The 14,123-nt window shown below is 40.0% G+C and overlaps 1 protein-coding gene across 1 annotated transcript; it reads right to left on the bottom strand.

The window, feature by feature from the left end:
* Positions 1-3,019: 3,019 nt before the first annotated feature.
* LOC141900514 (ras-like protein family member 10B) lies at positions 3,020-3,664 on the bottom strand. The gene has a single exon (XM_074787438.1). The coding sequence runs from the start codon at positions 3,662-3,664 to the stop codon at positions 3,020-3,022; it is 645 nt and encodes a 214-aa protein (XP_074643539.1).
* Positions 3,665-14,123: the final 10,459 nt, after the last annotated feature.

Genomic DNA, 14,123 nt, shown 5'->3' with positions numbered 1-14,123 from the left:
ACAAGTTATCAAAATTGATTGAGGACCCAGACGCTTCATACAACGAACCGGGCTTCGTTGTAAACCGTTGTCTCTTCGTAAGATCTGATCCTCATCTGGTAATCTATAACGGAGAAGAATATTAATGAAAATTTCTTTGTAATCTGAATCGGTAAAATACGGTAACTGGCGCAAAATGGAAATCAGCTTTGATTCAATCCTCGATTCGATTTATGTGTATATACATACATGTATATTCTGCAAGCTATTCTATCCATTTCATCTACGCCTCTTGTACGATTTTTATTGACGATGTCGGTGATGAATAAATTTGAATTTTAAAATGCGATGCTGGGCGCAGAGATACGAACAAAAAGGGAGAGAACAACGCAACAAGATTGATCGGAGCATTATCGAAAAAAAAAACATGCTTGAATGAGAAAAAATATGGATTGAATCTACGTGGCGTGCGCCGTATCAAATAGCGCATTAGAATTTTCTACGACTATTATTTCTTTACAATTTATTGAAAGGTTCGAATCGAATGTTAGATTGGCATCAAGCAGAATCGAAAAGTCTACGATGATGTATTTGAATACGAAAAAACGAGGAAGGCTCTGGCTTCTCTGTACTAAAATCTGAACGTCGATTTATGCAGTAAAACAATATATTCGCCTTGTTTGTACTTCCCAGAAAACGTAGTAACTCTTTCAATACAAAAAGAAGAGTAATTTCAGAAACACGATGAACTTAAAGTGATTTTTCAACACAGATAAATGGCCGCGGTCGGGAGAAATGATAAGTATAAGCATATATTATTTCTGTGTGATTTTTTCAAGCAGAAATTTGATATCTACGAGAATAGTTATGTTTCTGGAATAAAAGATGAATATAGTCGTCAGGATGCTCTGCCGTAGATATGTCGATTTCCATTCGCAAATTGATAACGCTGACTGCTTGGATATTTTAATGAAAATTTTCTATATTCTTTGGCAAAATATGACAACAATAATCGATGAATGTTTTGTATGAATTAATGATGATGCCACACAAAACGTTCTCCGATATCAATATACATCAAATCGATGGAACACTACGATTCGACATCATCATGATTTACCATTGGATTCATGAAACCCTTTGAGTTAGTTTGTACAAAGAAGAACGTCGTGAATTTGGTAGTACAATCATTGTTCTTGTTCTCAATGTGAACGTAACAAAAAAAAACACACACTATAACCTTTATTGATTTCTGATGAAACCTAATATTACTGGACAGATCTCTTCTGACATAAGCATTCAATCGTTTAAGCGCAGCTTTCTAATGCACACAAATACGTAGTTTAATAATGCAACGAATTTTCGTGTTTTAATTGCTTTAAATAGTGATTGTCTCTGTAAATCTAATCAATTAAGACAGAAAAAAAGCCATACGTATTCTATAAAATATACATATATACATGTACAATCCAGCTGTGCACTAGTCTACTAATAGGTCTATAATACTGCATTTACCTAAAAACACTGAGTTAATCAAACTCGAAACACTCACAGAATACAAATCTGAACTAAAAGATGAAAGGCAAAAACAAATTGCACTGGTGTATAGGTCTCTGGTTATTTTTGTGTACAGAGAATTTCTACATCACATAATTTCAATAGTGGTTTTTACAAGTGGCTTATCACCGGCTTCATTGTAATTTCTGAGCTGACAATCCACAATCGAATAAATCAAACTTAAGGCGAACAGGCCATACATAAAAACGTTGATTTCGCTGAAAAACACTTATCCGGCAAAAAGAAATCAACGAGATACCATCAACCAGCATCTCTTTACAATTTCAGCCTATAAACCCGTCACGGAGTTGCAATTTTGAATGAAATATTACATGTGTGAGTAAAACTGGCTCCGCTGGGAATTTTTCTGAAAGGAAATGCGAAAATGATTGCGCGTATTTACTGACACCGGTTAACGACGGATAATGAATGTTTTCGATTTACAGCTAAATGAGGTCTTGGTTACCACTGATTACCGAACGAAACAATCTACTTACGTATTACTTGCTTATTTGCATACAAAATTACGAAAAAAGTCTCTTCGAAACCTATATTCTACGCTTCTTAATGACTGGTTTATTTGTGTTTTATAGAATCTAAACCCCTACTGGCAAATGTAATGTTAGAGAAAAATCAATCTGGAGAATTAGTTCCATTATTTTCTACGATAGGTCGAACAATGAAGTCGAATATCATTTCCGTGGAAGTCAAATTAATTGCTCAATGCATATCTATTTTTGCAAAAATCTAGCAAAACAACACGGCAAACACATATCGCGATTTCTTGGAAGGATGGGACAAAAATGAATTCGCATTTAAAATGATTTCACCCGTGGTGGAATGGATGAATATGAATGGATTATTAATTGCTTAGATTTAAGTCTTTGCCAAATCGTCATTCGACATTCTAACGGTAAACAGGTATTCCCATTGGAACTTGGTTTTTGTTTCGGCAGTATTTCGTGACGGATTTTCTTTATCTTTGTATATATACGCGCGCACACCGACACTTACATGAATTCACTGTCTAACGTAAACAACTCCGTTGTACGGAAATTATCAATTCGTAGAAATCTAGATTAGCATAGCTATGTTGGCTGGCCAAAAATGCACACAGATCACCGACCGAACCCCTAGCTACGAACTGCTTTGCTACAACCTTCTGACGATCTAGTGTGTATCTCCCTGGATTAGCATAGCTATGTTGGCAGTTTTTCTAGAGTATTCTTTTTCCATATAGACCTCTTCTTAGCCTTAACGAGTTTACACAATACATAACACAATCAAAATCTAAACGGTTATTGTAGTGATTAAAATGATGATTCTGATAAAGCTAAGCTTTATCATTCTTTCAATATCATTTTCAATACGGGATTGGAGCGTTATGAAAGGGTTATTGCTCGAAGGATTTTACTACTACACTATACATCTTAAGTGATTTGCTATATGTACCATTTTTATCAAAAATACTTGAGCATTATTATCATAAAATCACGCAACGATTTCTTCGTAGAGCGTCCTGCACCCGAACTGAGGTAGGTTTATGGCCGTAATCTATATAGTCGATTGTTTTCATAAGTTCCTTGAATATCATTACTATGTGCCAGTTGAATTTCGCCGAACACTCGATGTATCCGCACTTCCATTGTTTTTTTACCATGTTCGCCACCTCGCGGCGAGTTACCCCGCGGCCATCGCTGTTGCCCAAGTCTTGTTTATTGCCTACGACTATGATCGGAACGTCGTGCATGTTGCGACTTTCGATGATTTGCTCCCGTATTGAACGGATGTAGTGGAAGCTCTCGTCTGACGAGACGTCGTAAACTAGGATATAGGCGGTGGCGTTACGCAGCCCGTAACCCCTGAACTCGGTCCACTCGTACAGAGAACTCATCGGAAAATATGGAATCACGGGACAGTCGATGATCTTTACTTCGTAAAGATGATCGTTTATAATGGCGGCCGGATAGTGTGTACATTTCTCCACTGTCGGGACGTACTCGTCGGAGAATTCGTTGAAGACGAACTGTCGAATAACGGAGGTTTTACCGACAGCTTGCGCTCCCAATACGACCAATTTCACGTGCTGCATTTCCGAATCCAACGTCAAATGCGCCGTGGTTGCCATCTTAGCTTCGATAAACTCACGTCACATTGTACCTGAAATAATAAGAATAATCCAATGAGCCAAAGTCATTTGTAAGAATATTGAGATACAAAAAACTTGGATTTAACTATCCTGAGAAGAACCATAGTAAGCCTGGGCGAACTTCGGTTTTCATAGCTAGTCGACTAGTGGTCAGAACTAATAACCGTACGCTACAGTTCGGTCGTAATGTATTTCACAGTGTCGGCCATCTTCGAAGTAGGTCGGAAATACAGCGACCGTGCACAATCACGTGGTCGACCATTTCCGGACCATAGTTCCGACTAACGGACATTTTGGTTTCGTTTAGTTCGACTATAGTCGACTAACTCAGAAAACCGAAGTTGGCCCTGGTTACCGAAACAACAATTCAATTTGTAGCCGTCTAAAAGATTTTCTATTCATATTATTACTTATCTTTTTGATGACTACGAAAAGCCTAATGCGGGCTGGGTTTCAGAACTTCGGATTGTAATGAAATACATGTAATGAAATGACATGTCATCGGTATAAGCTTGGAGTAATCATTTTGTCAAGTGATTACTCCAAGGTATAAGTTACATGAACTTAAGTAATGTAATGGTAATGTACAGAACATGTAAGAAAAAGATATGTTTGTGCAAAGCAAACGAAAAGGCAGACATTTTTCTGTACGATTGACGTGATTACCAGCGTCTGTTGTTTATGGATTCAACGAACTACCAATATTAGCCAACATTAGGGAACGAGTGGGTTAAAGTAATTACAAACTGTCATATCATGTCACTAAGCTGCGAAGTAAGGTTTCCGTACCGGTTACCGTAAATTAAATTTCCGAGATCTCCAGCTAGTCTCTAGTGATGTTTCTTTGCGCTTGTTTGGGCTTTCGACTACTCGATATCAGAGAAGGAAATGTTGATACGACCGAAAGAGAAAAAGTTAATTACACAATTTTTTCTAAGGTTTATCTGCCTTATGCTAATGACACGCCTTCCCTCTGTATATGAGGGATAATTCGCCAAACCATATGTACGTATCACATTGTCGTCTGTCATAATGTTCAATCACACCCCCTTTACTCATTTCCTACTCTGAACACGTACACGACGTATAGGAGTACTAGTATATACATCCACATGAGAAGGGGCGAATGATTTAGACTCAGTAGCCTTTTGACATTTGACCATTGATTGATAAATTGTAGCATTTTTCCTAACAACATACAATGATCTCCTAGAAATTTTAAGAACATATGCATACGATTTATAGATAAAATAAGTTGACTGTTTGAAAATAATCTGAATTATGTCCATCAGCAGAAGATATTTTGTCCTGATACGGTTTCGCACACCATACACACGACGTTGGTCTTGCTCTCAGTCGAGTCCCTTAATGGATCGGTGCTTAGCCACTCTGGAAGCGGGCACTGTGACAATTACGGGTTCGTCACCTGGTGAGGATGGCTATCGGCATCCTTAACTGTGACAATCACGAATACGGGATAATCACCAATCTAAGAATACATCAAACCCCTGGTGTGATTGCAGCTGGTGAATACGCATCAGAAACTGCACAAAACCGCGTCATGTCATAGCATTTATATCCTGAAAAATTTTCATCAATATCTAACAGTTTCACAGAATGATTCAGTTATTTGTTTATACATATACATTTATGTTAAATAACCTGAAGAAGACTTGCTCGTAAGTTCAGGGACCCTAAAAATATCACCGAGTATCCGCACAGAATACTTTTACGCGATCTTGTAGCGCGCGAGTGAAGTTATACACGTCTGCATGTACAGTTTCAGCAGCAACAGCAGCCGAGGCAACCGGGCTGGGATAATTCAATTTATATTGCCAATAATTTGCTACGAGCCATGACTTTATTAAATCATTGCTCATGATGTCGAGACCTAACAGGTATAGCTCCGAATTACAAGTCACTCTGTATCCAGTAGACAGGTTATTCGTCCCCAAAATAAAATGCTCGCCTATACTGTAACCGAATGTACTGCCTAGCTAGCAGACGACTTCGTCGTAATCCGACGCACACATCCTCTCGACGCCATACGACGTCAATAAACGCTTATTAATTCTTAAGTAACGGAACCGATGAAAACACAGTCAATCAAGGGATTGCCTAACAATGTAGGAAAAATACATTTGAACGTGCAACATGTCCCCGAGTGGAGCGTCCAATTATATACTCATATGTACCTAATCAAAGAGTGTATTTAATAATGTCTGCTAGCAGTGTGCCTCTATACGATGCTTATATGTATTTCGTGCATCAGCGCCATCGATGTGCACCCGCATTATCTCTCCAGTCATCATGAGAAGCAACCCTCTGTGCCCTTACATCCGATACGCTGACAACTAAATACCCAGAAATGTGTTAAAACTGAAAAAGACTTTGCAAAGGACCCTTCGTGAACTCTTAACCTGAAAATCGAAATCTCACTTTCCGTCTTCTGACCATCTCGGTGTGCGCCTCCCCCGTTCAGAATGATGGAGCAATCGGAGCACGTCGTGTTTTATTTGACACAGGTCATGAAACTGCTGGCGAACACAATAACATCGTAAAAGCGACACTCTTCACCTGGGAATAGATAGCAAACCGATAGAAGTGCCACAACGTCAATAAGAGCTAGAAATAGATATATCATTTTCGTCTTGTGTTAGGGTGGTCTGACAATATATCAGTCAAACTATCCAATACGACATTTAATGGCGTTATCGGGATATTTGGACAGCACACATTATTGTGGATCCTCATTCTGGGTGAATTCATTATTGTTCCCGTGTTAAAAACCGGTTGCTTCCTTTCTTGGAAGAAACCTATACCTGGGAGCCTATACCTGACAGATCTGGTCGATGTTCCAGATATAAATTGGCCTCCGTTATCAAATATCAAAATAAAACTAGGCCCCTAATGTTCACTATAATCAATATTGACATCAATAAACGGTTTATTTAAAGGTTCTTTTGCATCGTTCTTGCCAAGGGCTTGTATATGCTGCCAAATAAAAAAACTGAAAAAATTATTACAACGTTTCCCCCATCAAAAATAATTACATTTTACATAACAATCCCATGTGCTGCGTCAGAATATCGTATATATTTTACCAAGATCAATATTCCTTCCCAAAATATACCAGACGTGTTCCACTCCCTGGTTTGTTTATGGGTTGATAATTCGATGATGAACTCAGATTTCCCACCGAGATCAAAACACGATGACAACAAAGAGATGTATTTATCTTTTGAAGTTCAGTACTGAACGGACGCAGACAGAAAGTGACAACCACCGCTATCAACGCACCTAATCAAGGCGACCTTTATTTAAAAGAAACTGCACGTACTGGCTTCAGATTTCAGTTTACTGACCGAATCACCTGTTTACATAGGGAAAGTAACATCTAATAGAAAATCACAACTGAGTAGGCACAAACCGACTCAGGCAAACCAGACCAACCAGACTCAAATTCCATTCATATGATAAATTGCAAATCTTAAATTTCTATCAAAGAAGGAGAACTAGACAGCACGCATTTCTATAAATGGTTTGAGTATTGATTTTTCGATACTTTATACGTCGTTTGATATCTCGATATTTATAATCTTGTCATTTAGCATCGCGTCCGTATAGAGGTTCTAAGGTTTTTCTCATAGCTGTCTACTACAAGAATCTTATCTACACTGAGCCATGAATGAGTCCAAGATATATCGTCATCAAAGACCAAAAGTTTTTTTTTTGCCAGCATGAACAAAATCGATCTCACAGATGGGAGCGTTTGTTTAGAGAGAAGCTAATATTGTCACAGGCGGTATCGATGTCGATGGAGGTGACAGGAACAGACTTTAGATCAGAAAGTAATTTAACATCGCATTAAAAGCCGAGTGGTCGGGGATTTGTCGGGGATTAAACTGCCAGTACGTGACAGCTAAGAATGTTTAAACGCGCATAATCAATCGATTTCGGCAGAAGACTTCGATTTCGCTGATCGATCTGTCTTTATATGCCGTCGGTTTGCTCCTCGAGAGGATTACACATGGAACTCCTTCTTCGATTCGAAGACGACAACGACGATGACATAGCCAAGATAGGCGTAAACCAGTTACATTGATGACATAGAGACATCAGTGAGGTCGTGTAATCACCAGATCGATGTACATCGAATCACGTTCGGTAATGTGTGCCTATCATCAAAGCCCAATTACAGCAGTTATTTCTGGTGAAATGTCTCCAATTCCCGCGTCATGCAAACCCTAAATATACTTCGCTCGCGTTCACACTGAAGCGGCAACTGTACGATAGTTTCGTTGTCGTTTACCAAAGTGGTCAATCTTCTGCCTTTCCCGTTGGGATCTTGGTGTAGTTGTGATGGAGTGGGTAGCCGAGGTGATCAAAAAGCTCCAGGCCTATGAATTATTAACAATGTTACTCTCATTTATATTGATAGTAATGGCTTCGTTTCTGGTAATAGCGTGGTTTAATCGGCAAAAAAGGGATTCATTTTGGACAACTGAAACGAACGCCATTACTGTTGACCGCAAAGATAGACTTAACGGCCTCCATACATACTAAATAAGAATTTCACTTTAAGGCAAAATTCATATACGTATTTTCTATTGTTATTCTAAAAATACCTAAGTTGAAATGTAAATCAAACTATATTAGAACTGTGAATATTGATTTTAAAGATGGTCGTTCATATATTGATTTACGTACAACGTCGTAGATGAGAAAATGCATGGACATTTAAATAGAATGAATTGTAGACGATATCCTCTTCAATCGTGGATTGTCAAACCATATACGTATACCATGCATATTTAGGTAGGCTATAGTGAAAAATATATATACGTATGTTAGGATGGATCCCATTTTGACTTTCTCCTCAACAAGCCGCGTAAAGTCAATCACCCACGTCACAGGAGGATATTGAATCAAGAGTAAAGCGTCTCGACTGTTTGGAGTATAACTTCTTGAGAGGTTAACAAACCAATCATTAATGAACTGAAAATTTGTGCATTATGTCACCTGCTGTATAAGCCCCGCGCGTATACGCACAACATCTCACTATATCGCTTCATCGTATAAATCGTTATCGAAATTATGAGGATTCAGAGACAGACAGAGATGCGAGAGATAAACACACCTACATATAAAGTGTCGCTTCATAATTGAATCTACGTATTTACGTCGCATCAATGGTGCACCGCAATCTTAATTAAAACCATAAACCAAATACACGATACACTGAAAATTGATCATTCTATATTGCCGTTTTTGCCAAATTCGCTGAAAAATGATGGAAATCGAACTGATGCTTTTTCGGAAGAACATTGAGGTCGATGGACCGAGCTGGCAATTGGATCGCGACCGCGCATTGATTGAGCGAGGATTTCGACGAAATCTCATCGGTCACAGACCTCTGATTTTACTTAGTTTCTATCGGGCCTCATCCTTACTGATAGATACCGTTGTGTATAGCATAAGCAGCTGCGGGAATTCAGCTATAAATCATGATTAGTCGATGACCGACATGTGATCGCATCCTCGCCGTACCATCGCCTGAATATATGGATCGATTAGCAATATCCAATATATAAACATCGACTGTTTCCATCAGCAAATATTCACGTCAAAGCGTACGTTACGATCAGTTCGCTAATCGCCGACGAAAGGCCCTACTCCGCAATCAATTCTCCGGGAGCCCGTTTTGTGTCGATTAAATATTCGAAAGTGAACCGCATATACGGTTAGAATGTTCCAAGCGCTTTAATCCCCTGGCGAGAATGTGGAATAACTGTCACATTTGTAAAGCCCCTTGGATTGAAAGCTTGTCCGTGGGCCCTGGATATGCGAATAGAATGAATTATCAACAGGAACGTAAAACGTAACGTCAAGAATACATCGTTTACAGGATAAAAGTCAACCCGTGATGAAATATAATACGCGCAGTAGTCATGCATAGAAAACACAGGGTAGAAGAATATTACATTTTCTCACGGGGCTGACATGATATATTGAATATATCTCTTTGGTGAAGGGTTAATTGTATTCACGTAAAATGTATCGAATTTGATCGATGTTTTGAAGCATTGCTGATAGGACGGCAATTGTTCGTTATTTTCAAACGACATTCGCAGACAGTTCTTAATATATTTAATCTTCGTTTGCTCGTATCGACAAACAGACGAAAATAGTCGCTCGATATTGTCGCCTGTGATATTTCTGTCATAGGGATTAGATTTTAAAAATGGGAGCGCAAGTTGCGCATTCGTGAAAATTAAGTGGAACTAATCAGAAATGAAATAGACGGATGTAAAACAACAGAAATAGATTCGTAATTTCCAAACAGATTTATGAAAAACCATTAGCGTTATGAAAGTTAGCGTTGAATCTATTTTCAAAACACCTCAGTGGTAGTTAATAGGATGAGGTCAAGTGAAATCATGTGTTCTCATCCAGTCGGCCAGTCCAATCAGCCATCGAGATGGCCAGTCAACCAGCAGTCAACCAGTCGACTAGTCATCCAGTCGGCCAGTTACCCAGTCAACCAGCAGTCAAACAGTTGCCCATAGTATATACCATGGCACTGTGAACATGACGTCACGTCAAAATGAAGAACCGAATCACAACCAAAGTATGGAATATGTTCCAACACCTTTGTACTATTACCCCGGATTCTACATTTGGGCCACTTTTTCGAACGCAGACGAACTTGGTGTATCACCTTATGCAGTCCAAAATCAAGATTCGCGTTAGATCACGACTTCTACTACGCGATCACGTATATTTTTAACGATGATAATCATATCCGAGTGACGCATAAAGGAACGTTTTTAAGGTGCGCGTACGAGAAGTTGGTCGATATATAGTGTATACGTGTCATCGGTTATCACGATGGTGCTTCACTCCTAAATTCCGGCTATCAGTCACACTGAACACTGGCAGGCTCCATCCGTTCTGTCTACGTCTAGCCGACTAAAACACCGGAATCAAATCACATAAATACGTATTTACGGCCATTGTGTGTCAACAATTTTTCCGCAACGTGAAATTGCCGGAATTGCGGATCATCGACACCCGGTATACCGAACAACCGACATGCGATAGATCTATCAATCCTCATCCTCGCTTGCCAGGGTTTGATTGCCTACCGCCGAAGCTCACGCCAACACAATCCTGGGCGAACCTCGGTTATCGGAGTTAGTCGACTATTGTCAAACTAAGTGAAACCGAATGTCAGTTAGCCGGAACTATGGTCCCGAAATGGTCGACCACGTGATTAAGCACGGTTGCAGTAGTTCGGACGTTTTCAAGATGGCCGATCACTTTATGAAATACGTTACGACCGAACTAGCGTTCGGTTATTAGTTCCGACAGTTGACCGCGTAGCTACGAAAACCGATGTTCGCCCTGGCCGTAGACCCTTCGTTGCTCTTCAAGCAGACTACAGGTCTTCATTGGGCCGCTTAGCGGCCACCAGTCTATATATCTAGCCAACCAGTGCGTTGTATTGATAGAACGAAACTGTCGGTGAAAAACAATGAACCTGATTTGCTTAATACATAGACTGGTGGCCGCTGAGCGGCAACCTGTCTGCCCAAGAAATGATGGACGTTGTAATAGACCAATGAAGGGTCTGCGGCCAGGATTTCTGTTGGCGTGAGCTTCAGTGAGTGGCAATCAAACCCTGGTAATCGAGGATGATCAATGTCGACGCTAAACCGTGAATCTGAATATGTATATACTTATGTCAGTACCCCGTGGTCCACTGCACATAAATGTACATACATTTGCGTACTCCCAATATACATCAATGCCTCGATGGATTATTAACCCTACTGGATGCTCAGCAATGTACGCTGATATACCCAAACGCATGTACTTCGATATTTGCAGACGTACGGAACGCTGATGTACAGGACAGTACCTTAATAAACATAGAAAAACATTGTGTTCTATGATATACCCGAATGTGAAGTATTATATCATAATCATACGTAGGCTATTTCTTCATATATACGTATGTAATTTGTGTTAGTTATTGTATAAAGCTGTTCCCATTCGACCCTCGCCGAAAAATACTGCCCACGTATAATCCTTCAATCAATCATATTTCTCTTGAATCTAGAATGTACCGGCGATCTGTTGCGTGTCTCACCGATAACGGGATCGTATCGCTTCTACCATCTGCGGCTCCATTGATGTATTTCCAAACGATATTCAAATGGAATGCAAAATAGCTCGTATCATATACGCGACAGATAATATTTATTTTCATTAAACTATTGATAATTCAGAATCTGAGCACGTATGTCGGGGGTAGCATTGTCATCATCGCATGGAATTAGAAGCAGCGGGGAACGTTGTGTAGATAGTGAACAGTCAGCGCGTTAGTGGTTCACACGAGATCATCTCAGTAATGAAATGCTAGAAATGCTCTCTCGAGATGTATAAGAATTGTGCTCAAGATGATGCGAGCAAAGTCTCCCGACGATGAATATTATCGTTTCTATTGCCGCGTCGCCCTAGTCGGCACTAAATATACGAGCACCGGGAGAGTCGGCGCGCATCAACGCCGTAGATTGTTAACAAGGCAAATCTTGATGTGACAGGACATGACATGGCATTCGCGTATAAAAGCCTGAAATCCTACATGACGAGCCAAGAACATGAACGTCATGTTTTCATTAGTCTCGGACATTCTTATACCACGCAATATTTGATGCATTTACGAAATTTCGGTTTTTCATATGTTTGTAAGATGATGGTCATCCTCATTTGCCAGGGGCCCGTTACCTCTAAGTCACTTCAACCAGCCCCCTGGCCTCACGACGTGCGATTTCATTATTGGTCCTTTTGCGCATGACGTCATATAACAACTTGCAAAAATGTTGGTTGATTGGTCCATTTAACGGGAAATCGAACAACTAATGGCGCTGTGATTGGCCCGATTGGATTCTGGTTGGCAGTAACTAGTCGCGAGGTAAAGGGTTCGGGAACAGCTTAAGCGTAGTGGGTTCGAATCCCATGATGGGTGAAGATGGATCATATGGCTCATGACTTTGATGATCACAGACCGCGTCGAATGTTATCGTGTCTTTTCTATTCTAAATTTCTATGTATTGAATACACAATTATAAGAATTCAATTCCCGGGAGTAGCGGATTGGCACCAAATAGAAAAACCCACCCGAACAGCGAAAACCGTGATTCCTTTGATGTATAACTTGAAATGGTCATTATCTTTTGTATTGGGCTAATCAAACGAACATTTATTACCATTTTTGAACGATTTTCCGCATTAAAGCGGGCGTGATGCGAACACATCCTATTCCTCTCTATATGCTCTGCCAGTTTGCAAACGAGAAAATGATTGATGATTTACTGCGGCTTATTCAAATCCAATTCCTCACTGAAGTCTCCGACGCGAAATATGGCTGCACAACAGCGAGGACACCGGATTCCGCAAATCGAACGAAATGTCATAAATGCGGATAACGGGTTTCATAAATCTTTGTTTCAATACACGGATAGAATTATTGGCGTTGGAGGTGGTTTTCTTCTCCGAAGCGAGGACAGATCGTTCACGTGATAAGTACCGCCTTTAAGACGTATTTAATACTGTTTAACGCGACGCCGTCAGCCATTCTAATTAAACACGCGTATAAACGGATCGCGCTTATTGTTTTGTTGTTCATATCCTACAGCGAAGGCAACTTGGCTCAAGTATCCAGAATACGGAAAAGTGGTTCTTCGCCGAAAACCGTAGTTGAGATGTTTATTAATGCCGCGGAAAAGCCACCGATACACGGCAGACAATGAAGATATCGTTGACATCGTATCTGCACACTCGCCTCTCAATTCGCGGTGGATTGAAGAACCTAAGCCTTGCGTACTAACAATAACTGGGAACTGTAACTACAACTCTCCCACGGGATGGAAAGCGTCTGTCTATCTCTTGCGTGTTTTAAAAACTAATTCATTTTTTAATCAACTTTGGAAATTTGGATCTAAAAGTCAATATATGGCTACTGACCACCATAAAGAAACACTTTTTTGTTCCAAAAGCCCAATTCAGAGAAACGGGGAAACGCAGAAACACGAAAACAAACATATCGGATCTGGTAAACCGTTTTAACAGGAGACAGAAACATGCCGGAAACATGTTTCTGTTTCCGAGAAACGAGAAACATGGGGTGTCGGGGACAACGTTTCCGAAATCAAACATGTTTGTTCACGTGCCTCTCCTGCGACGTGTGCGTTGTGCTTTACTGCCATACAGTTACACGTTTTGCAACAATGCGTTATTGATACTCAAATACAGACACTGCCACCACCTCCCATAGTGGCGTATTCATTCTCTGTTTACTATGATGCAGGTATAGCATTAGGTAAATGAAATTCGTCCATTTCAATTACACCTATGCTCACCCCCAAGGATA

This window comes from Tubulanus polymorphus, chromosome 2 (assembly GCF_964204645.1).
Source record: "Tubulanus polymorphus chromosome 2, tnTubPoly1.2, whole genome shotgun sequence".
Lineage (NCBI taxonomy): Eukaryota > Metazoa > Nemertea > Palaeonemertea > Tubulaniformes > Tubulanidae > Tubulanus > Tubulanus polymorphus.
Note: the sequence above shows the minus strand (reverse complement) of the source record. Positions and strands in the feature narration are given on the sequence as shown.